Genomic DNA, 25,574 nt, shown 5'->3' with positions numbered 1-25,574 from the left:
TCTAAAATATCTTAAAAATTTGTAAATCATTTACTATCTTCAACTAACAGATATTATTGGTTCCCCCCATTCAGGTTTATTGAGATATATTAATAGTTGACATATAGCATTGCACAAGTTTAAGGTGTACAACATAATGATTTGACACATATGTACATACTGCAAAATGATTACCAAAATAAAGGTAGTTAATGCAGTCACATTTCTCATAGTTATAATTTTGAGGTGAGAACTTTTGTTAAGATTTGCACTATTATTAACTTTCAAAAATACTATACAGTATTAACAATATTGTTAATAATAGTCATTGTGCTGTACATTACATCTCTAGAACTTACTCATCTTCCAACTGGAAATTTGCATTCTTTGATCACTTTCACCCATTCCCCTCCCCACCCCCAAACCTCTGGCAACTACCAATTTTCTATTTTTATGAGTTCAGTTTTTTAAGATACCACATGTAAAGGAGATAACAAAATGTCCATCTTTTTCTCTCTGACTTATTTACTTCAGTTCAGTTCAGTTCAGTCGCTCAGTCGTGTCCGACTCTTTGTGACCCCATGATTCACAGCACGCCAGGCCTCCCTGTCCATCACCAACTCCTGGAGTTCACTCACACTCAAGTGCGTCGAGTCAGTGACGCCATCCAGCCATTTCATCCTCTGTCGTCCTCTTCTCCTCCTGCCCCTAATCCCTCCCAGCATCAGAGTCTTTTCCAATGAGTCAACTCTTCTCATGAGGTGGCCAAAGTACTGGAGTTTCAGCTTTTGCATCATTCCTTCCAAAGAATACCCAGGGTTGATCTCCTCTAGAATGGACTGGTTGGATCTCCTTGCAGTCCAAGGGACTCTCAAGAGTCTTCTCCAACACCACAGTTCAAAAACATCAATTCTTCAGTGCTCAGCCTTCTTCCCAGTCCAACTCTCACATCCATACATGACTACTGGAAAAACTATAGCTTTGACTAGATGGACCTTAGTCGGCAAAGTAATGTTTCTGCTTTTGAATATGCTATCTAGGTTGGTCATAACTTGTCTTCCAAGGAGTAAGCGTCTTTTGATTTCATGGCTGCAGTCACCATCTGCAGTGATTTTGGAGCCCAAAAATATTAAGTCTGACACTGTTTCCACTGTTTCCCCATCTATTTCCCATGAAGTGATGGGGCCAGATGCCATGATCTTTGTTTTCTGAATGTTGAGCTTTAAACCAACTTTTTCACTCTGCTCTTTCACTTTCATCAAGAGGCTTTTTAGTTCCTCTTCACTTTCTGCCATAAGGGTGGTGTCATCTGCATATCTGAGGTTATTGATATTTCTCCCGGCAATCTTGATTACAGCTTGTGTTTCTTCCAGTCCAGCGTTTCTCATGATATACTCTGCATATAAGTTAAATAAGCAGGGTGACAATATACAGCCTTGACATACTCCTTTTCCTATTTGGAACCAGTCTGTTGTTCCATGTCCAGTTCTAACTGTTGCTTCCTGGCCTGCATACAGATTTCTCAAGAGGCAGGTCAGGTGGTCTGGTATTCCCGTCTCTCTCAGAATTTTCCACAGTTTATTGTGATCCACACAGTCAAAGGCTTTGGCATAGTCAATAAAGCAGAAATAATGTTCTTCTGGAACTCTCTTGCTTTTTCCATGATCCAGTGGATGTTGGCAACTTGATCTCTGGTTCCTCTGCCTTTTCTATAACCAGTTTGAACATCTGGAAGTTCAGAGTTCACGTATTGCTGAAGCCTGGCTTGGAGAATTTTGAGCATTACTTTATTAGCATGTGAGATGAGTGCAATTGTGTGGTAGTTTGACCATTCTTTGGGGTTGGAATGAAAACTGACCTTTTCCAGTCCTGTGGCCACTGCAGAGTTTTCCAAATTTGCTGGCATATTGAGTGCAGCACTTTCACAGCATCATCTTTCAGGATTTGAGAGAGCTCCACTGGAATTCCATCACCTCCACTAGCTTTGTTCGTAGTGATGCTTTCTAAGGCCCACTTGACTTCACATTCCAGGATGTCTGGCTCTAGATGAGTGATCACACCATCATGATTATCTGGGTCATGAAGATCTTTTTGTACAGTTCTTCTGTGTATTCTTGCCATCTCTTCTTAATATCTTCTGCTTCTGTTAGGTCCATACCATCTCTGTCCTTTATCGAGCCCATCTTTGCATGAAATGTTCCCTTGGTATCTCTAATTTTCTTGAAGAGATCTCTAGTCTTTCCTATTCTGTTCTTTTCCTCTCTTTCTTTGCATTGATTGCTGAAGAAGGCTTTCTTATCTCTCCTTGCTATTCTTTGGAACTCTGCATTCAGATGCTTATATCTTTCCTTTTCTCCTTGGCTTTTCACTTCTCTTCTTTTCACAGCTATTTGTAAGGCCTCCTCAGACAGACATTTTGCTTTTTTGCATTTCTTTTCCATGGAGGTGGTCTTGATCCGCGTCTCCTGTACAATGTCACTTATTTACTTATACCCCTCTATTTATAGTGTTGCAGATGGTAGGATTTCTTTCTATTTTAGTGGCTGAATAATATTCCATTGAGTGTATATACACACACACAAACCACATTTTCATTTTATTTATTCATTCAGCCATCATACCATGTCTTGGTTATGGTAAATAATGCTGCAATAAACACAAGACGGCAGATATCTCTTTGAGACAGTAACAGTATTACTGTTACATGAATATACACTGATAAAAGAGAATGACATCATAACCTGGTATAACTGCTAATATTTTCAAGCAAAGAACAAAACTACAATAGATTTTTCCAGCTCTTTATAAGCAGAGTTAGAATTTAAAGAGTTTAAAGCATGAGTCAGAACTTCTCTTCTCAAACCTTAAGCACACCTGCTTAGGAAAATGTTAGGTGGGATAGGAGTTAAGCAACTATAAGGAGAGAGCACTAATCAGCACTCTTCACAAAGAACTAGAGATTATATTTTTTGCCCCTCAATTCTTACTCTCAGATTGTTTTCTCTATTCGTCGTCACATCTGGAATAAATGGTAAAACTTTTCCCTCTCTCCCTCTTGCCTTCCTTCCTACTCCTCTTGCTCCTTCCCTCCTTCCTTTTCTTTATCTCTTCCTTTCATCTTTCCTTTTTTGTTTATATAAATTTTTTTTCAGAAAAATTTAGAAAAATGCAATCTAACGGGGAACTTCCAAGATAAAGGTTTTTACCAGGAAAAAACACAGATGTGAGAAGAAAAACAAGAAGCAAAATAAAGTATTATAGTTTCTTGATATGAATTTAACATTTGAGGAGGATATTTCACAGACTTAACCATGTTTGCTTACTTTTGTTACTCCTCACATCCTTCAGCAGTCTGTTTTGAAATACCTTTCCATGAGCTGTAAGAAAAGGTACAATTGAGATCTCTGGAAAATTGATATAAAATTCACTGAAAAATTATAAATTGTATGATTACAAAAAGTTACATTTTAATGATGTGCTTTAAAATTTAGTCTATTTTATAGCCACAATATTGACATTTAAGAATATAAATATCTTTCACAATGGCAAACTTATCCATTACTTGGTATTAGAGACATTTATTAGCTTAACTCTCCTACAATGCAAATCTACAAAACACATATAAATATTTTTGCTTTATTCTACTGATGTTCTATTCCTTTCTCTTTTATTATTTTTCATTGTTCATACTGCAAACCTAATGCTGACCCGAGGGACAGTATTAGTCACTTAGAGATGACTTAAGTTGTGTTTGAGGAGATAATGATGAAATTTATTCTCAAGTCAAAAGTGCCTTTCTATTAATCTATGGCATTCTGGGGCAAAACTGTACTATTAAAAGATTAAGGGCTGCTCATGCTGACCCGTAAGATCAAGTTCCCTGGGAGGAATGGTACATTCTTGTGGCTTACCATCAGTGGGCAGTGTTTTCATCAGTTGCTCAAGCTCCTTATCTGTAAGCTCAATTCCCATGTCTTTTAGAACATTTTGTAGGTTACTGGAATCAATTTTTTCTCCTTTGAAAAGATGGAATATTCATAGGTAAAATTAATGTTAAGGGCCAAGCTAATTATTTCTTTTTTTAAAAAAAATTTATTTATTTTAATTGGAGGCTAATTACTTTACAATATTGTATTGGTTTTGCTATACATTGACATGAATCCACCACAGGTGTACATGTGTTCCCCATCCTGAACCCCCTTCCCACCTCCCTCCCCATACCATCCCTCTGGGTCATCCCAGTGCACCAGCCCCAAGCATCCAGTATCATGCATCGAACCTGGACTGGCGATTCGTTTCACATATGATAATATACATGTTTCAATGCCATTCTCCCAAATCATGCCACCCTTTCCCTCTCCCACAGAGTCCAAAAGACTGTTCTATACATCTGTGTCTCTTTTGCTGTCTCGCATACAGGGTTATCGTTACCATCTTTCTAAATTCCATATATATGCGTTAGTATACTGTATTGGTGTTTTTCTTTCTGGCTTACTTCACTCTGTATAATCGGCTCCAGTTTCATCTACCTCATTAGAACTGATTCAATGTATTCTTTTTAATGGCTGAGTAATACTCCATTGTGTATATGTACCACAGCTTTCTTATCCATTCATCTGCTGATGGACATCTAGGTTGCTTCCATGTCCTGGCTATCATAAAATAATTATTTCAAATCATCTAAAAATATACTTGTGCTGCAGAATGAATGATTTCCTAATAAAAAGTCAAATCAGAGCTTCCCTGGTGGCACAGTGGGTAAGAATCCACATGCTAATGAAAGGGACATGGGTTCGATCCCTAATCTGGGAAGATTCCACAAGCTGCAGAGCAATTAAGCCTGTGTATCACAACTACTGAGCCTGTGCCCTAGAGCCCATGAGCCACAACTGCTGAAGCACACATGCCTAAAGCCTGTGCTCTGCAACAAGAGAAATCAACACAATAAGAAACTCGTGCACCTCAATGAAGAGTAGCCTCTGCTCACAGCAACTAGAGAAAGCCCATGCAAAGCAAGGAAGACCCAGCGCAGCCAAAAATAAATAAATAGATAAATAAAAATTTTTAAATAAACTAGTCATTTAAAAAAGGTCAAATTAAAAATAGATTTTGTCCCTTAATAAATGAAATATTATTTATTATTATTATTCCTAACTTGGAATACTTAGAATAACACCACACAGTATAGAAGCAAATCTGGTTGTACAATTATCTACAAATAGGACAAGAGATGGTTAGTACAATAAAATACATAATCATCAGAGTATAACTTATTTTACTTTATTTTATTAAAACTATGATTAGCTGTTTGCAATGAATTTATTATGTTTAATGCTTCACTCTGCTTTTACTCTGTCCGTAAATACTCATCAACACATTTATTGAATAAAAAACTCATCAAATATAAGACTTCTAACGAAGAAATAGTCATTTTGTTTTACTTAGAAAACCCAGATAATGTTAGCTTAATCTGTTGGTCAGCAGATGAAAATATTTTACCAAAATGAACATTGAAAATATGCTAATTTATAAGTCACATATTATTTATTGGGAAATACTATAAAATTTTTTATCATAAACCATGATTTAGTATAAATCATTTATAATAAATTCCTACCTGTAAAAGCTTTTACTTCATCCTTCAAGGTTTTAAGGGATACTTTATTATCAACTGTAAGACAGAAACATAACATGAATCTCATAAAATTATTTAACATAACATAAGAACACTCTCCCCTCTTCTGATTATAACAACTAGCAATAGCACTTAATAAGTGTACTGGGTACTTTGTTAAGCATTTTAAATGGTCATTCAATAAACATTTATTCAAAATAAGCAAAGAACATGGATTAGAAAAAATTATAAATATTAAAATTAATGCTTTCTTCAAAAATGTAAATTTGACTTTCTACCCAATAAATATCAAATCTTATATTTGATAATGAAAAAATGGGCTATTTTGTAGAGGCCAGCTTTCTTGCTCTCAGAGTTCAAAAGACTCTTCTATTGACCATGCCACCAGTACCTGGAACAATACATTCCCATCTTCTTTAACTTTCTCACCTCCAATCTTGATATCTTCCCCATGAGATTTCCTTTATTTCTTTCTTTCCTCTGTTAAAGGTACAAAGCTCAAAAGACAATGGGATGTAATACACTTACCACTGACGGGCAGGTTTTGTGTCAGATCTTTAAGTTCCTCATCAGTGATCTTGATTCCCATGTTGCCAAGTACAGTTTCCAGGTTTTCGATGTCAACATTCCCTTAATTAGAAAGAGACAGGACTGTGAAGCAAATTTAATGATTCCAGAGAAGTTATTTTTAAGGTTTTATTTTTGACACATATATACCTTCTGAGAATCTGAGAAAGGCTATGTATCTTACACTCCTACAAAGTGCACCTGTACTTATTTATAAAAGTGCATTAAGATTTAGAGGATGTTCTGAAGCCCTTCCATGGACCTCATAAGTGTTCACAAAACTAAAACTTTTTTTTTAAACTAAAACTTAAAACATCTGATCCACATTAAAAAATTAATTCCTTTGAATCATGATTATGTCTTTCAGCATAAAGATCAAAGATTCATTGAATCAATATATAAAGGAAGTTGACAGTGTAAATAATATTAGGATTCTTTCCTTTAGCCCAATTTGGGGAAGAAGATCAGAGTAATTAGTTTATGCAAGATTTGAAACAATAAATAAAATATTTTTGGACAGTTCACAGGATTAAAAAATCTCACTACTAGCGGGAGTGATCAAGTGGAGTAGGAAGACCCTGAGCTCACCTGCTTTCATGGGCACACTAAAATACAACTATTTATGAAGCAGGTATTTTTTTTAACTTCAAATTTCATATTGGAGTATGGTTCAGGTATATAGCAAAGTGACTCAGTTATACATATACATGTTTCTATTCTTTTTCAAAAATTTTCCCCATTTAAGTTGTTACATAATATTGAGCAGAGTGCCTTGTGCTATACGGTAGGTCCTTGTTGGCTATCATTTTAAACACAGCATTGTGTACATGTCAATCCCACATTTCCTAACTACCCCTACCTTTCCACCCTTCACCTCTGGTAATCATAAATTTGCTCTCTAAGTCTGTGAGTCATTACGGAGCAACTATTGATGAGAAACATTGGAAGATGAGCAGAAAAGATGTTCTACAATTATAGATATAAAGAAGGAACTCACAATAAGATGGGTTGGAGGGGCAGAGATGTAGCTAAGTTAAGATTCATACTCCTGAATGGGAGATCCACAACTGGATGATGAATACAATTGTAGAGGTTCTCCCCAAGGTGTGAGGGGTCCTGGCCCCTGAAACTAAGAGTTAATTCATTGAAAAACAACAAGTTGATAAATCTTTAGTCAGATTCATCAAGAATAAAAGAGAAGGCCCAAACCAATAAAATCAGAAATGATAAAGGAAAAGTTACAACAGATAGCAGAAAAATACAAAAGATCATATGAAATTACTACAAATAGTTACACACCAATAAAATGAATAATCTAGAAGAAATGGATAAACTCCTAGAAACATACAGTCTAATCTTCCAATAATGAACCAGGAAGAAATAAAAATAAGAACAGTCCAATTACCAATAATGAAATTACTCAGTAATTAAAAAAAAAACTCCCAACAAACAAAAATCTAGGACCAGATGACTTTGCAGGTGAATTTTACCAAACATTCAGAGAAGAGTTAACACCTATCCTTCTTAAACCATCCAAAAACTTATGGAGGAAGGAGTGCTTCTGAACTCATTCTACAAGGCTAGTATCACCATCATACCAAAACCAGACAAAGATATCACACAAAAAAGAAAATTTTAAGTCAGTATCACTTATGAACATAGATGCAAAAATCCTCAACAAAATATTAGTAATCCAAGCTCAGCAATATATCAAAAAGATTATACACTATGGTCAAATGGGATTTATCCCTGGAATGTAAGAATGGTTCAATATCTGCAAACTAATCATATGATACACCACATTAACAAATTGAAGAGTAAAAATCATATGAACATCTCAATAAATGCAGAGAAAGATTCTGAAAAAATAACTTTTATTTATGATAAAAACTCTCTACAAAGTGGCTATAGCAGAAACATAGCTCAAGATAATAACGGTTATATATGACAAACCCAGGCTTCTGTGGAAGCTCAGCTGGTAAAAAAAAATCCATCTGCAATGCAGGTGACCCTGGTTCTATTCCTGGATTGGGAAGGATCCCTGGAGAAGGGATAGTCTACCCATTCCAGTATTCATGGGCTTCCTTGGTGGCTCAGATGGTAAAGAATCCACCTGCAATGTGGGAGACCTGGGTTCGATCCCTGGGTTGGGAAGATCCTCTGGAGGAGGGCATGGCAATCCACTCCAGTATTCTTGCCTGGAGAATCCGCATGGACAGAGATGAGGCAGGTGGGCTATAGTTCATGGGGCTGCAAAGAGTCAGACACAACTGAGCGACTAAGCACAGCACATGACAAGCCCACAGCTAACGTCATCCCCAACAGTGAAAAAGCTGAAAGCTAAGATTAGGTACCAGACAAGGATGACCACTCTCACTACTTTTATTGAACAAAAGTATTAGAAGTCCTAGTCACTGCAGTCAGACAACAAAAAGAAAATAGAAGAAATCTAAGTTGTAAAGGAAGAAGTAAAATGTCACTGCTTGCAAAAGACATGTACTATACACAGAAAATTCCAGTGACATCACCAAAAAACTACTAGACCTCATCAATGAATTCTGTAAAGTTAATCTACAGAAATCTATTGCATTTCTATATGCTAAAAACAGAGTACCAGAAAGAAAAATTAAGAAAGTAATCCCATTTACCATTGCATCAAAAGGAATAAAATACCTATGAATAAATCCAACTAAAGAGGTAAAAGACTTGTTTTTGGAAAACTATGAAACACTGATCAAAGAAACTGAAGATACATAAATAGATGGACAGATATACTGTGTTTGTGGGTTGGAAGAGTCAATGTTGTCAAAATGCTTATATTACCCAATGCAATCTATAGATTCAATGCAATCCCTATCAAATTACCAAGGACACACATCAAAGTGTATATCAAAATACCAAGGACATTTTTTTCACTGAACTAGAACAAATAATTTTAAAATTTGCATGGAATCACAAAAGACCAGTAAGTCAAAACAATTTCGAGGAAGAAGGATAAAGCTGGAGGTATCACATTTCCTTATTTCAAAGTATACTATAAAGCTACAGTAATCAAAATGATAAGGTACTGGCACAATAATGGATTCATAAATCAATGGGACAGAATAGAGAACCCACAAACGAACTCTCACTTATATGACTGAGTAATCTATGACAAAGGAGGGAAGAATATAAAATAGGAATAATACAATTTCTTCAATAGATGGTGTTGGAAAACATGCAAAAGAGTTAAACTAGACTACTGTTTCACACTATGTACAAAAATAAATTCAAAATGGGTTAAAAGCTTAAATGTAAGGCCTGAAACCCTAAAACTTCTAGAAGAAACACAGGTAATAAGCTCTTCAACATAAAGTTTCAACAGTATCTTTCAGATCTGTCTCTTCAAATAAAGGAGACAAAAATATAAGCAAAAAGGGGAAAAAAATAAGCAAAAGTAAACAAATGGGACTACGTTAAATAAAAAGGCTTCTGCACAGCAAAGAAAAATTATCAACAAAATGAAAAGGCCATCTACTAAGTGGGAGATGATTTTGCAAACAATATATCCAATAAGGAGTTCATATCCAAAATACACAAAGAACTCAAACAACTCAACACTAAAAAAAGAATCCAATTAAAAAAACTGAACAGAGGCTCTGAGGAGACAGTTTTGTAATCAAGACACACAGATTATATGAGAACATGCTCAATATCACTAACCAACAGGGAAATGTAAATCAAAACCACAATGAGCTATCACCTTACACCTGTTGGAAAGCCTGTTATCAAAGAGATAAATAACAAGTGTTAGAGAGAATGTAGAGAAAAGTGAACCCTTGTACACCATTGGCAGCAATATAAATTTGTGCAGCCACTGTGGAGAACAGTATGGAGATTCATCAAAAAATTAAAAACAGAATTATTATATGATATTGCTATTCTAACTCTTGGGTATTTATCCAAAGAAAATGAAAACAACACTACTTAGAAAAGAAGAATTCACCCCCATGTTCACTGCAGCATTATTTACAAATTTACAATAGCCAAGATATAGAAGCAACCTAAGTGCCCATCAAGAGATGACTGGATAAGAAGATGTGGTGTATATATATTTATGGAATGGAATATTACTTAGTCATAAAATATATACATATATAATGAAATGGAATATTATTCTGTCATAAAAAAATCTTGACATTTTCAGCAACATGGATGGATCTGGAGGTATAATGCTAAGTGAAATAAGTCAGACAAAGAAAGAGAAATATTGTATGATTTCACTTATATGAGAAATCTAAAAAACAAAATAAACACATATAACAAAACAAAAACACAGTATTAGAATTAGACACAGAGAACAAACAGATGGTTGCCAGAGGAGACAGTGGTAGGGAATAAAAGGAATAGACAAGGGAGATTAATAGGAACAAACTTTCAGTTGCAAAAAAAACAAACATGAGTCACAGGGCATTAAATGTACAGAGTGGGGAATATAGTAAATAACTATGTAATGTTTTCATATGGTGACATGACTTATTGTGGTGATCACTTAAAAATGAACAGACATATTCAATCACTATATTGTGTAACAAGAACAAATACAGTTTTGTCGGACAGTTATACTTCAAAAACAAACACATTCATAGAAAAACAGATCTGATTTGTGGTTACCAGGGGCAAGGTGTGGAAGGAAAGGAAATATGATGAAGGCAGTCAAAAGGTACAACTTTCAATTATTATGTAAATAAGTATGAGGGATGTAATGTACAACATGATAAATATAATCAGCACTGTAGCCCACCAGATTCCTCTGTCCATGGGATTCTCCAGGCAAGGATACTGGAATGGGTTGCCATTTCCTACCCCAATAGTTAGCACTGTGTGCTGTGCTTAGTCGCTCAGTCATGTCCAACTCTTTACGATCCCATGGATTGTAGCCCTCTGTCCATGGGGCTTCTCCAGGCAGGAATACAGGAGTAGGTTGCCATGCCCTTCTCCAAGGGATCTTCCCAACCCAGGGATCGAACCCAGGTCTCCTGTCTTGGAGGAGGATTCTAGTACTGCCTGAGCCATCAGGGAAACCCAAGAATATTGGAGTGGGTAGCCTATCCTTTCTCCAGAGAATCTTCCCAGGGAATTGAACTGGGCTCTCCTGCATTGCAGGTAGATTCTTTACCAGCTGAGCTACCAGGGAAGCCCATAGTTAACATTACTGAATGTTATACATGAAAATTGCTAAGAATGCCTAAAATTTCTGATCACAAGGAAATTTTTTCTATTTTCTTAATTTTATAACTACATGAGATGATAGATGTTCACTAAACTTACTGTGGTAACCATTTCTTGATGTATGTAAGTCAAATCATTATGCTGAACACAAACTTATACAGTAATTATATGTCAATTATATCTCAGTAAAACCGGAAGAAAAAGAGATTTCACTATTACTACTAATGATAATGATAGCTAATCTTTATGGAGAATTTTTTTTTTTGGTACCAGGCACCATATAAAACATTTCATTTTTTTGTCGTTTAATCTCAGAGATGTCATATAACAATTAACTGAAATTCCTGTATAAATAGTTCATCTTTTTTTTTTTTTTTGCAAGTAACTATTTCCTCCCCCAAATAATTGATGAGAGTGTGGGATACATTTCTAAGCAACATGGTTGATTACCTTGTTAAATAAAAACAAATCTGCTTTTTAAAAAATGACATGTAATCTATATAAACAAGGAGCAGCAAGATTCATAATGAAGTGATTAGATAATGGTGTAAAGCCAAATGAGAACCTCATATTCAACTGCTTTCTTATGACTTCTGACTCACGTTTAAGATACTTTACACTATTTGGCACCATGTTCTCCCCTCCCTCCTTCCTTCCTTTTTTTTTGTTATTATTATTATTATTTTTTACTTTAGAATCAGTTCTAATGAGGTGGATGAAACTAGAGCCAATTATACAGAGTGAAGTAAGCCAGAAAGAAAAACACCAATACAGTATACTAACACATATATACGGAATTTAGAAAGATGGTAACAATAACCCTGTATGCGAGACAGCAAAAGAGACACAGATGTATAGAACAGTCTTTGGACTCTGTGGGAGAGGGAGAGGGTGGGATGATTTGGGAGAATGGCACTGAAACATATATAATATAATATAAGAAATGAATCGCCAGTCTAGGTTCGATGCAGGATACAGGATGCTTGGGGCTGGTGCACTGGGACGACCCACAGGGATGGTATGGGGAGGGAGGTGGGAGGGGGTTCAGGATTGGGAACACGTGTATACCCGCGGTGGATTCATGTTGAAGTATGGCAAAATCCTCCTTCCTTCTTATGCTCAAGTTCTCCCCAATGTGACCAGCAGGAGTCTACTCCTGTTTCTTTTGACATGAACACGTTAAATACTACCTTGCTTTCAGAAAAAAGGTAGCCCATGCCTACTCTGTACTTTTCCTATCCCAGACCTGGAAGCAGAATTTCTCCAATGAGTTCTGGGGTTCCTTTTAGTAGAAATTTTATTCAGAAACCATGATCATTGAAATTAAGATGTGATTGTTTCTAGGTCCTTTTCTTTCAAGGAAAATACAGGAAATTCATCTTTAAAACAAACAGGATAAAAAAAAAAAAAACCAACATGAATTCACAGTGATCCAAATTTACAGTTACAGGATTTTTCCTAACTTCTTGATTGTATATTTGTACCTCTTTTCTCTGAAACTGAAACATGTTAGTTTCAAGAATATTAACATATTTATTTGTTTTATCCTGCTTTTACCTGCATTAGTCACAATATTAAATTCCAATATTATTATTAATGATAAAACTATTGAATAAAGTTAAAGATTCCTTTGAAGTCCTTTCTGTAGTTAGTATATATTTCACTGTTCAATCATAGAACTGCATTTCAGAAATCACTTGAAATAACTAGTTTCCCTATATCATTCTATTGGGCTTCCCTGATAGCTCAGTTGGTAAAGAATCCACTTGCAATGCAGGAGACCTTAGTTCGATCCCTGGGTTGGTAAGATCACCTGGAGAAGGGAAAAACTACACACTCCAGTATTCTGGCCTGGAGAATTCCATGGACTGTATAGTTCATAGGGTTGTGAAGAGTCAGACACAACTGAATGACTTTCACTTTCATGTATCATTCTATTACCACTTTGTTATATAATTAGACTCATGTGTTTCAGTTTATTTTCAATTTTAGAGTTTATTTTTCTTAAATATTTGATTTTTTAAAATATTTAAGCATTTTAAGTTAAAACTAAATAATAAATATACTCAGACTCCCTTCTAGCCCCTTCACAATGTTTCCTGAATCTCCTACAAGTGAACTATTTTTTAAAATTACTTTCTGAGTTATATTTCAGATTGATTTTGCAAAAATAAGCATGTAGGTTCTTATTTCCTCTCCTTACTTACATAAAATGTAACTTTCTATATTGATGATTCTACATCTTGCTTTGGTTAGTTAATATATATCCTATAGATTATACATGTCAATATAAATAACCAATATACCAAATTTTTGATTGGACTTTCTGGAAGCTTTAAGAAAAGTCTCAGTGCAGGTTATAGATAAAGTGATGTGATAATCCACTATGTGAGTAACAATTTTTAAATTATATTGATTAGAGTAAATTTATTCAATTTACTTTAAAGTTAGAAAAAAAGTTTTTCAGTTAAAACTGGAAAAAGTATAGCAAAAGTATGGCAAATAGGTGGGGGAAAAATGGAAACAGTAAGAGACTTCTATTTTCCTGGGCTCCGAAATCACTGCAGATGGTGACTGCTGCCATGAAATTTAAAAATGCTTGCTCCCTGGAAGAAAAGCTATGACCAACCTAGAGAGCATATTAAAAAGCAGAGACATTACTTTGCCAACAAATGTCCATCTAGTCAAAGTTATGGTTTTTCCAGTAGTCATACACGGATGTGAGAGTTGGACTATAAAGAAAGATGAGCACCGAAGAACTGATGCTTTTGAACTGTGGTGTTGGAGAAGACTCTTGAGAGTCCCTTGGACTGCAAGGAGATCCAACCATTCCATCCTAAAGGAAATAAGTTCTGAATATTCATTGAAAGGACTGATGCTGAAGCTGAAACTTCATTATTTTGGCCACCTGATGAGAAGAACTGACCCATTGGAAAAGACCCTGATGCTGGAAAAGATTGAAAGCGGGAGAAGGGGACAACAGAGGATGAGATGGTTGGTTGGTATCACCGACTCGATGGACATGAGTTTGTGTAAGCTGCGGGAGTTGGTGATGGACAGGGAAGCCCGGCGTGCTGCAGTCCATGGGGTCACAAAGAGTCAGACACGACTGAGTGACTGAAGTGAACTGGTAGCAAATCTACACAGGAGCTGGTGGTTTATCAATATTAAACCTACTCATCTCATTCTTTTCCTTCTTTTCTCCATGATTTTTCCTTTTTTCTCTGTCTTCTAGTACATAACCATTGCATTTTCGTCTTGTGTCTCATAAGTAAACACAGAGTTTTCACTTGAATCATGGGTAGGCTTACATGTTTCTTAGTTTTTGTAGTCCCTGTGTTCTGTGCACATCTCTCAGATCCTATTTGCCATTTTTGAGCATCCCCAGCCATGGTGTGGTTTTGCTTCCAACAAGTAGCACCTATAACTTTTGTTTGTAAGACTACCCTCATGCTACTGAAGACTGCTTTTCTCTCTTGTACAGAAAACAAAGAAAGTGTGGCTGGGTCAGCCAATGACTGATTGAGGGAAAGTGTGAAAGCTCTCGACTGGGACAACTCTGAGGTGTAATTTACAGAGATCTTCAGTGGGGTTATTCTGAAGGTATCAAGACTTTGTCTAAGACGGGGCTTTTACTCGGCTTCTTCTATCCCCTTATATAAGTTTTCTTTGGTAACTGTTCTGTAACAATTCACTTGCACATAAATACTAGTCTCACGGTCTGCTTCTGAAAACCAAATTTAGGACACTTGGCTTTGGAAGTGATCCTCAGAAGCAGAGCATAAGGTGGTGTATGCCTTGCTGGATAGGTTATAACAAAGATTCCATTGATGGTGTTAGGGAAGGGGTAATAATCCCTAACACATGCATGTGTATGTGCATGCTAAGTCATTTCCAACTCTTTGCAACCCCAGGCACTGTAGCCCACCAGGCTTCTCTAGTCCATGGGATTTTCCTAGCAAGAATACTAGAGTGGGTTGCCATTTCTTCCTCCAGGGGATCTTCCTGACACAGGGATTGAACCCACATCTCCTGCATTGATAGGCCAATTCTTTACCACTGCGTCACCTGGCAACCTGTAACACACAGTATTGTTGAAACTGCTGGGATGTTCACCTTTGGAGAATTGATTGTAAAACCAATACAATATTATAAAGTAATTAGCCTCCAATTAAAATGAATAAATTTATACTAAAAATTTTTGAACGAAAAAAAACACATACAGGTGGAAGGGGATATATTGGCTCAAATAATATTCTCTAATGTTTGAGAAATACAAGTAAATTTTAATTTTACAATGTAATTGGATGGTTGTTGCTTAGTAACTTCAGGCATGTGTAAAGGGCAGGCTTCCATGGCAGCAGTTTAAGAGGCTCTCATCTCCTATTTGAGGAGACAGTGTTGAAGACCAAGGTCAGTACCTGATGGTCAGAATGGCAGAACCTCAGAGAAAGCTGAATGTGCAGTCTTGGAAAGTCTGCTCTATCACAGTCCTGGCTCTGGCAGGGAGCTGGACACTGAGACTTGTGGTAGGGACATTTGGATGGATACACTTACTGCATCATTAAAGATAGTGTTCCATAGACCCTCTTGAGGAACATAGTTATTTGATGGATCTTTAGGTCTTACATAATAGATTTATTCTGGTATACCCAACTTATTTGAACTTTTTGTTCTCTCCTCAGCGTTGTATCAAGGCAGTTCTGGCATTTTCACCTAATTTGATGTGGGCCATTGTCTTCCAAGCTCCTAGGAGCCAACCCAGAAGTTTACTGTCCACCCCAAGTAGTTTTGGCTGGGCATTAAAACTGGACTTACAGGAACAAGCACCCACATCAACAAACTCTTCCTATCCAGCCTCAACCTAATTTTCCACACTCTATTCTGGGTTATACTTGAAGATCTTCTCCCAGAAATGCTGTCCTAGTCCTTGCCAGTACATAGCAGTCAAGTATTGCAGTTCCTTCTATGAATAATCTCTTTATCCCTTAGAAGGGTCAGCACTTCTTCAGTTGGGTCAAGCTGAGACTTGAATCTGTTATATAAGGTCCAGTAGCCAGGAAGGGAAAGTACTGTCTTTCAAAGTACTTGCCTCAGTTGAGGCGTCTACATAGTTTTTGGGAAAGGAGCAAAGCTCTAAACCTCTAGTAAGTAGGAATGCCCAATTTCATGAGACTAGAAGTTCAGGAGAATTGGGGGACCAGTTAGGTGAATTTGAAGCAAAGCTTGATTTTTTCTTTACTGTACTAACCAAGAGAAAAGATTTATGAGAACTACTCTAGAGAATTAGTCTTTCTACCAAGTCATGACACTAAAATTTTAATACTGAAACATAGGTACCACTAAGTCCAACTCTAGACAAATATTTACATTAAGCAGTATAATGCAGAATCAACATGACAATTATTGTTAATGGCAAAACATAATTACCACACCAACCTTAGGTTTATAGTGACTTTATACTCACCTGTAATGCCTTTCACTTCTTCTATCACATTATGCAGATCAACATTTCCATTTGCTACAAGTAAAAGTCCAAAAAATATATAATAATGGTATGACCTTAGGAAATATATATAAATTACTCATATAGTATAATAAAGTCAGCTAAATTAGGCTCACATCAAAATTTAAATGAACACTCCTTTAAATTTTGGGGTTTTGAAGATTTATGTCATATTAATAAAGTTTTCTGGAGATCATAAACTCTGGGCCGGAGAAAAGATACTCAACCCAGGCTTTTGGGGAGCCCTTCTGTTTTATAAGTATAATTATCAAGATTTCCTTGATGCTGACCTGATATTCCGGTACTGCCAAAGATCTGACAGGCCCTAATCAAGCCTGGAGCATTCAGTGAAGGCAGCATGTGGAGGTTAATATCTGAGATGAGTAAAATAATTAGCAGGAGATAACTAGAAGAAGGAGAAGGAGAAAGGGTTTTTAACAAGTAGGAGATAAATTAATACTGTGATACTTGAAGTATCTGGTTCCTAGGCCAGCTACACTGGCATCATGTGGCAACTTGTTAGAAATGTGAATTCTAGGGCCCCATCTCAGACCTACTGAATTAGAAACTCTGGGTATGTGGCCTAGGAATTTGTGGTTCATCAAGTCTGAGAAATTCTTATACACACTCAAGCTTGAGAACCACTATGATAAGCAAAATGGGTCTGGGATAGCATGCTATGTATGAGCAGTCTAGGATGGCTGGAAGATAAAATGCAAGGTGAAGAAAGAGAGATTAGGCCAGAGAGGCAGTTTGAGATTGAGAGTCTTTATAAACTGTCATAATGACATTAGCATTCACCTTTTGGGTTGTGGGAATAAATAAAGAGTTGTAAGAGGTGAGTGATATGGTCCCAATTTGATTTGATGCACCATTTTGCCAGGTAAATAGAGAATAAATTTGAAGGAGATAAGAATGTAGGTTGAGGGACTAATTAGGATGCTGTTGTTATCTCCAAACTAGAGATGAAAAGGGGCTAGGCTCAGGCAGCAAAGTCACATGTTGAAAGTCAAGGATAAATCTGAGAAATTCTGAGGATTGAAAAATTACTATGACTTATTGTATAATAGTGTATTCCAATAAGACTTAAGGAAAAGAAGTACCAGTCAAGTTATAAAGATAGATGATTGGGTTGATGATACTATAATAAATAAGGCACAGGCAGAAGTTAACTTATTAAGGAAGAAAATTTGCTTTGGGTTATTAAGATTAAAACATACTTCTAAGGGAACACCAAAATAAAGATGTCTGATGTGACAGGTTGGACCTAAAGATGAAGATGTGGGAGAATTCATTACACAGGGGTAATTAAAATTTTTTTCTGAGTTGATATCATGGAAGTGGACAGTCTTTCATAGAATGTATAAAAGTGTAATGAATATTAAATTGATGAGGGAATCTTGAGAATTCAAGTGTTTAAGAGGCTGCTGAAAGAAGAGAAGGAGGTGAAGGAAACAGAGAAGGAAGAATAAAATAAGTATGAGAAAAATCCAGAGTGTGGTCCATACAGAAATGAGATAGAAGAGATGACAGTGGCTTTAAGAAGTAAGAATTCACCAAATAAGAAAGGTGCCACAGATATCAGATAAGATAACACCTGAATCACATCCATAGAATTAGATCACTGTTTAGCTAACTAAGTGGTAAGGACAGGGGACTGAGACAGAGTACAACGGATAGAGGAACAAATGACAGGTTAAACACACGGATTCTGTTGACTTCTTTATACTGATAACTCTCCCTAATGTTTTATTACTAATGTAGATTTATTAGTGCTAATGATCCTGCTAACCCCTTGAAATTCTGGGTATCCATAGGGAAAGATGATGCTGATTCTAGATTAATTTTAGGTTACTCTCACCTTAATATTGAGCTCTCCTCTAAGCTTTTAAGTATTTATCTGGCATCAATTATAATTATTCTTTAAGGATATCACATAGAAGGTAATGGGAAAAAAATGCCCTAAGAATATCTCTAGTGCTCACCATCAACTTGTAGCTTTTTTGACAATTTAGCAAGTTCTTCTTCTGTGAGCTTGACTCCCATATTTTCCAAACTCTCATGGAGATTATTGTTTTTAATCTTCCCCTCTTAGGACAGAGACAGTAAAGTAACATTTGAAAAGTCATATAATAGCAAAACAAGGAAAATATTTAAAAAGTGTTATTAGTATTAACTTTAATGACCACATAGTAAAACAAAAGAGATAATATGATTTTGTTATCATTTTATTTCAAAAAGGCTGAAACCCCAAACAAATGTGTCCACCTGAAGATCCAAATAGAAAGTCAATATAACAGTCAGAATTATATTTCCTTTATCTATTCTTGGTGACAAGCATACATAGTAAAACAGTGTTAAGGGTCTTAAATAAGTAGAACCGCAGGCCACAACTTAATTCCTCTACACAAAAGGTAGGGTTATTTCTATTTACTGACTTGATATGTGAATTATCAGTGCAGTTGACCACTGCTCTTTAATAATGGTTAATTATTTTTTTTTTTGGTTGGGGTAAATTTTTCCTTTTGATAAGAGGTTGAAAAGAAACTAAGACTATACTGGACTTGCTGCTAAGAAAAATTGTATGTTAATAACAGACAGAATATAGTCATGCTAAAAGAATCATAAATGACAAATTATATAAAGATAAGATTTATACTTGAATGCTATGATGGAGAAGGCAATGGCAACCCATTCCAGTACTCTTGCCTGGAAAATCCCATGGACAGAGGAGCCTGGTAGGCTGCAGTCCATGAGGTCGCTAAGAGTTAAGACACGACTGAATGACTTCACTTTCACTTTTCACTTTCATGCATTGGAGAAGGAAATGGCAACCCACTGCAGTGTTCTTGCCTGGAGAATCCCAGGGACGGGGGAGCTTGGTGGGCCGCTGTCTATGGGGTTGCACAGAATCGGACATGACTGAAGAGACTTAGGAGCAGTAGCAGCAGTAGCAGATATGTCTGAAGAACTCTGATAATATAAATCTACAGAATCTAGATAATATGCCTTAAAATTTTGTTTCTTACTTACTTTTGAGAGACTTCACACTCTTCATTAATCTATTATGATATAACTTTCCAGCAGCTGTAAGAAAAGCCATAATTCATGTAATTGTAAAATTAGTAAGATATAAAATAATATGAATTAAATAATTTCAGAAATAGAAAATTTAAAACTTTTTATCCATATACAAAATCAATTATTTTTATATAATAGTAATGAGTAAGTCAAAAATATACTACGAAAGCAGTTCCATTTACAAGAGCATCAAAACAAGCAAAATGCTTAAGAATAAATTTAACAAAAGAAGTGCAAAACTTATACTCTGAAAATTATGGAACACTGTAGAGAGAAATGAAAGAAGATATAAATAAATGAAAAGATATCCACATTCATGGATTGGAAGATCTAATACTGTGAGGATGACAATACTCCTCCAATTGATCTATAGATTCAATGTAATCTTGTCAAAATTCCAACTGGTTTGTTTGCAGAAATTGATGGTCTGATTCTAAAATGCATTCAGTGAAACAGGGACCCCCAAGTAGCCAAAATAATCTTGAAAAGGAAGAAAAACTTTTGGGGACTCACACTTTCAAATTTATAAAATACAAAGCTACAGTAATCAACACAGAAGGGTACTAGCGTAACGCTAAGTATATAGATCAAAGAAGTAGAACTGAAAGCCCTAAAATAAGTCCTTCAATATATGGTCAATTGGTTTTTGACAATGGTGAAAATAAGGAAAGAATAGTCTTTTCAACAAATAATGCTGGGAAAATGAAATATTCACATGCAAAAACAACATTCTTTTGGATCCCTACCTCAAACCATATACAAAAATTAACTCAAAATGTATCAAAGATGAAAATATAAGAGCTAAAACAATAAAACTTTTAGAAAAAATATGGGTATAAATTTTCTTGACTTTAGGAAATGGCATTTTAGATATGACTCCCAAAGCAGAAGCAAAAAGATTTTAAAAACTGGACATCATCAACATTAAAAACTTTAGTGCATCAAAGGACAAAATCAACAAAGTGAAAAGACAATCCACAGAATGGGAAAAAATTTTTCTAAATTACATATTGGACAAGAGACTTATGTCTAGAATATATAAAGGATTTGTATCTAGAATATGTAAAGAACTCTTACAATTCAACAATAACAACAACTAAAAAAAACCCAATTTAAAAATGGACAAAGGATATGAATAGATTTTTCTCCAAAGGACATACACAAACACCAATATGAACAAGGAAAAGATGCTCAATATCATTAATCATCAGGGAAATGCAAATTCTAAGCAGAATAAGATACCACTTTACATCCACTGAGGGCTTCCCTGGTGGCTCAGAGGTTAAAGCATCTGCCCACAATGTGGGAGACCTGGGTTCGGGAAGATCCCCTGGAGAAGGAAATGGCAACCCACTCCAGGACTCTTGCTTGGAAAATCCCAGGGACGGGGGAGCCTGGTGGTCTGCCGTCTATGGGGTCACATAGAGTCGGACATGACTGAAACGACTTAGCAGCAGCAGCAGAGCGACTTTCACTCACTTTCTCAGTATAATAAACTTGTCTTTTCCAGTTAGGCCTACTATAATAAAACATTTGGTGTTCAGTCACTCAGTCATGTTGGACTCTTTGAGACCCCGTGGACTGAAGCACGGACCATCCTTCACCATCTCCTGGAGAATGCTCAAATTTGTGTCCATTGAGTCAGTGATGCCATCAAACCATCTCTTCCTCGGTTGTCCCCTTTTCCTCCTCCCTTCTATCTTTCCCAGCATCAGGGAAGAGTTGACTCTTCACATAAGGTGGTCAAAGTATTGGAGCTTCAGCTTCAGCATCAGTTCTTCCAATGAATATTCGGGATTAATTTCCTTTAGGATTGACTGGTTTGATCTTGCAGTCCAAGGGACTCTCAAGAGTCTTCTCCAACACCCCAGCTTGAAAGCATCAATTCTTTGGTGCCCAGTCTTCTTTATGGTCATATCCATACATGACTACTGACAAAACCATTGCTTTGACTATACAGACCTCTGTTGGCAAAGGAATGTCTCTGCTTTATAATATGCTGCCTAGGTTTGTCATAGCTTTTTTCCAAGGAGCAAGTCTTTCAATTTCATGGCTGCAGTCACTACCCACAGTGATTCTGGAGCCCAAGAAAATAAAGTCTGTCACTGTTTCCATTGTTTCCCCATCTATTTGCCATGAAGTGATGGGACCGGATGCCATGATCTTATTATTATTATGTTTTTGAATATTGAGTTTTAAGCCAGCTTTCTCACTCTCCTCTTTCATCTTCATCAAGAAGCTCTTTACTTCCTCTTTGCTTCCTGCCGAAAGGGTGGTGTCATCTGCATATCTGAGGTTATTATAACAAAACATAAATATGTTTTTTTCTTTTAATTCTGACTTTTACCTTTAATTTCTTTAAATGCTCTTTATCTCTATATTTTTCCTTCTTATAACATAAGCCCACAAGTGGCCTAAGTGATAACAATAGACATTTCTTAGCTCTGATGTCAATTTATACCTGAAGAGTCTCTTGGTTTGTAAAATAAACTCTAAATGACAGTGACAGTTTTTTTTTCTTAATTTTTTAAAATTGAAGTACAGTTGATTTTCAATGTTTCAGGTATACAGCAAAGTGATCAGTAATATACATATTGGGTTGGCCAAAATTTCATTCAGGTTTTCCCATAAGATGTTATATATATAATATTTTCTTTTTTAGATTTTTTCCATTATAGGCTATTATAAGATATTGAATATACTTTCCTGTGCTATACAGTATGTGCCAGTTGCTTATCTATTTTATATATAGTAGGGTATATCTGTTAATTCCAAATTTATCCCTCCCTGCCCTTTCTCCCCCTTTGGTAACCATAAGTTTGTTTTCTATGTCTGTGAGTGCATTTTTGTTTTGCAAATAGCTTCATTTGTAGCTTTTTGTTTTTAGATCCTATATATAAGAGATATCATATGATATTTGTCTTTCTCTGTCTGACTTATTCACTTAGTATGATAATCTCTAGGCCCATCCATGTTGCTTCAAGTGGCATTATTTCATTCTTTTTTATGGCTGAGTAATATTCCATTGTATATACATACACTATATCTTCTTTATCCATTTATCTGTTGATGGAATTTAGATTGTTTCCATATCTTGGCTACTGTAAATAATACTGCTATGAATACTAAGGTACATGTGTCTTTTTGAATTAGAAGTTTCTCTGGATATATGCCGAGGAGTGGGATTGCTGGATCATATAGTAACTCAATTTTTGTTTTTGTTTGAAAGGAATCACCATACTATTCTCAACAGTGGCTGCACCAACTTACATTTCCACCAACATCCTCTCCAGCATTTATTATTTGTAGACTCTTTGATGATGGCCATTCTGACTGGTGTGAAGTGTTATGTCATTGTAGACACTGATAGTTTTAATATATAACTTGAATTTTAGTTTTTTAAAATGTTCTTTTATCATGTTTAATAAGAAATTAAAATTTTAACACAAATCCACAAAAATTCAAGCTCCCTGGAAGCCCCCACAGACATTTGTATGGCTCACCATCAGTTGGCAGTGTTTTCATTAGCTTTTCTAGTTCTTCACTTGCAAGCTCAATTCCAAGATTTTTAACAACATTTTTAACATCCTTAGACTCAATCTTCTCACCTTTAAAATAGATTGGATATATATATCATCATTTCATATGGCAGTAATTATTTCTAAGGAAGTTACTTTATGGTGATTAATTTTCAACTTGAGGACTGAAGTAAAAATAAAACATTTTTAACATTAGAATTGTCAAGTCAAATTTATTTCCTTAATATAAACAAAAGAGTTTCTCCTAAAATTAGAAAAGACCACTTCCATAAAATTTGATCAGTTAATAAAAAGGTGCTTATTCAAACAATATTTTAATTTTAAAAATAAGAATTATATAATGAATATAATGAAAATATTACCTTGATCATATTTAGATTTCATGCTTTAATTTGCCATGCCACTCTATACTAAGGTTATTAAACACTGGTGAAGTGAATTATATTATTGGCATAAACAACAGATTTATAGAATTTTAAAGCAAGGAAGAATATAGTAATTCATTATAAAAACTTGAATAATTTTATATCAATAATTAGGCATTAGAGGCGAATATGGGAAGACAGCAGAATTCATGTCAATAATAGAATACTGGGAAATATTAAGGAGAAAAGAGAATTTAATGTAGATAATTGGAATCTTAATTTTATAGTAACTTTCACTCACCTGTGAAATCTGTAACTTTATCCATAAGCGTTTCCAGAGAAACTTTCTTATCAACTACAGAGGAAGATCAAAATCACACTGACATATAATACATATAAATGTGCAAAATGTAAGAATAATTATCATAGTTACCCCATGCATTAGGCACCATCCTAATTGCTTTATATACTTAACAAAGATTTATTGAACACAGTTTCTAGATTATTATTTATCTTTTACTTTTTTAATCAGCAAAGAAGAAAATTCTAAATATGAAAACCATACAGTTGCAATGATGTAATTTTTGGCCTATAATATTTCAAACCTATTTGTTTTACTAAGGGGAAATGATTCAGATGTAAGTACATCTCAAGAATCAATATTCTTATATTCAAAATTTGCAAGATTCTACCATTAACAATGATACTGTAGAGAGCATAAAAGTTACCTATATTATACATATCAATGTATAGTGCTTTAATTTCTACTTTAACTTGATGCTCATAAATTCAAATGACATTCACTATACATCGGTCACTGACATGATATATCACCATACTTCTCTTCTCCTTTCTTCCTACAGAAACTATAATTTCTCCCATTATATATACTGAATAGTTTTAAACTAAACTTTCTTCATGGTAACTACCATATCTGATAACATACTTACCATCAGCATGTATATTTTGAGTCAGATCTTTAAGTTCTGAATCTGCAAGTTTGATTTCCAGATTGTTTAGAATGGTGTCCAGGTTCTTGATATTAACTTTCCCACCTAAAAAAAGTAACAGAAGACCATAAAGAGTATTAAATGATTCCAAAAGAAAAGTTTCTTTAACCTTTTTGATACCATATACCCCATTGTGAATTGAGCAGTATATCATTACACATAAAGTTTATACAGTATTTTAGGCAGGTTATGTACCCACTAAAAGCCTATTCAAAAGTTCCCTCAATGCCTACTAACCTAAGGTTAAGGATATTTGCTCTGAAGTGAAAAATACAAATTAACTAATGTTCAACAATTCTAGCACAGAGACCAAATATTTTAAACCTTCAAGGATGTAAACTATGAAGTTCGAATTAAGGACATTTCTTGGTTACCAGTGAGGAGAGGGAAAAGAAGAGGGATAATTTGGGGGTAAGGGGCTAAGAGTTAGAAACCACTATGTATAGAATAAGCAAGCTACAAGGAAATATTGTACATCACAGGAAATATGGCTAGTATTTTATAATAACTCTGTGGTGGTTTAATCACTAAGTCATGTCCAACTCTTGAGACTCCATAGACTGGAGCTGCCAGGCTCCTTTGTCCATGAGATATTCCAGGCAAGAATACTGGAGTGGGTAGCTCTTTCGTTCTCCAGGGGATCTTCCCAACAATGCAGGCAGATTCTTTACTGATTGAGCT

General features: G+C 35.4%; 1 protein-coding gene across 1 annotated transcript in view; it reads right to left on the bottom strand.

Moving 5' to 3' along the window:
- Positions 1 to 25,574, bottom strand: part of EFCAB13 (EF-hand calcium binding domain 13) — a 315,250-nt gene that overhangs the window by 43,341 nt on the left and 246,335 nt on the right. Inside the window, exons 47-56 of the mRNA XM_060395750.1 lie at positions 24,834 to 24,938; positions 24,185 to 24,238; positions 23,483 to 23,587; positions 19,932 to 19,985; positions 18,884 to 18,988; positions 16,860 to 16,913; positions 6,143 to 6,244; positions 5,597 to 5,650; positions 3,891 to 3,995; positions 3,303 to 3,356 (exon numbers count right to left, since the gene is read on the bottom strand). Coding sequence (XP_060251733.1) covers positions 3,303 to 3,356; positions 3,891 to 3,995; positions 5,597 to 5,650; positions 6,143 to 6,244; positions 16,860 to 16,913; positions 18,884 to 18,988; positions 19,932 to 19,985; positions 23,483 to 23,587; positions 24,185 to 24,238; positions 24,834 to 24,938 — 792 coding nt within the window. The remainder of the gene's footprint in view (positions 1 to 3,302; positions 3,357 to 3,890; positions 3,996 to 5,596; positions 5,651 to 6,142; positions 6,245 to 16,859; positions 16,914 to 18,883; positions 18,989 to 19,931; positions 19,986 to 23,482; positions 23,588 to 24,184; positions 24,239 to 24,833; positions 24,939 to 25,574) is intronic.

This window comes from Ovis aries, chromosome 11 (assembly GCF_016772045.2).
Source record: "Ovis aries strain OAR_USU_Benz2616 breed Rambouillet chromosome 11, ARS-UI_Ramb_v3.0, whole genome shotgun sequence".
NCBI classification, from domain to species: Eukaryota; Metazoa; Chordata; class Mammalia; order Artiodactyla; family Bovidae; genus Ovis; species Ovis aries.
Note: the sequence above shows the minus strand (reverse complement) of the source record. Positions and strands in the feature narration are given on the sequence as shown.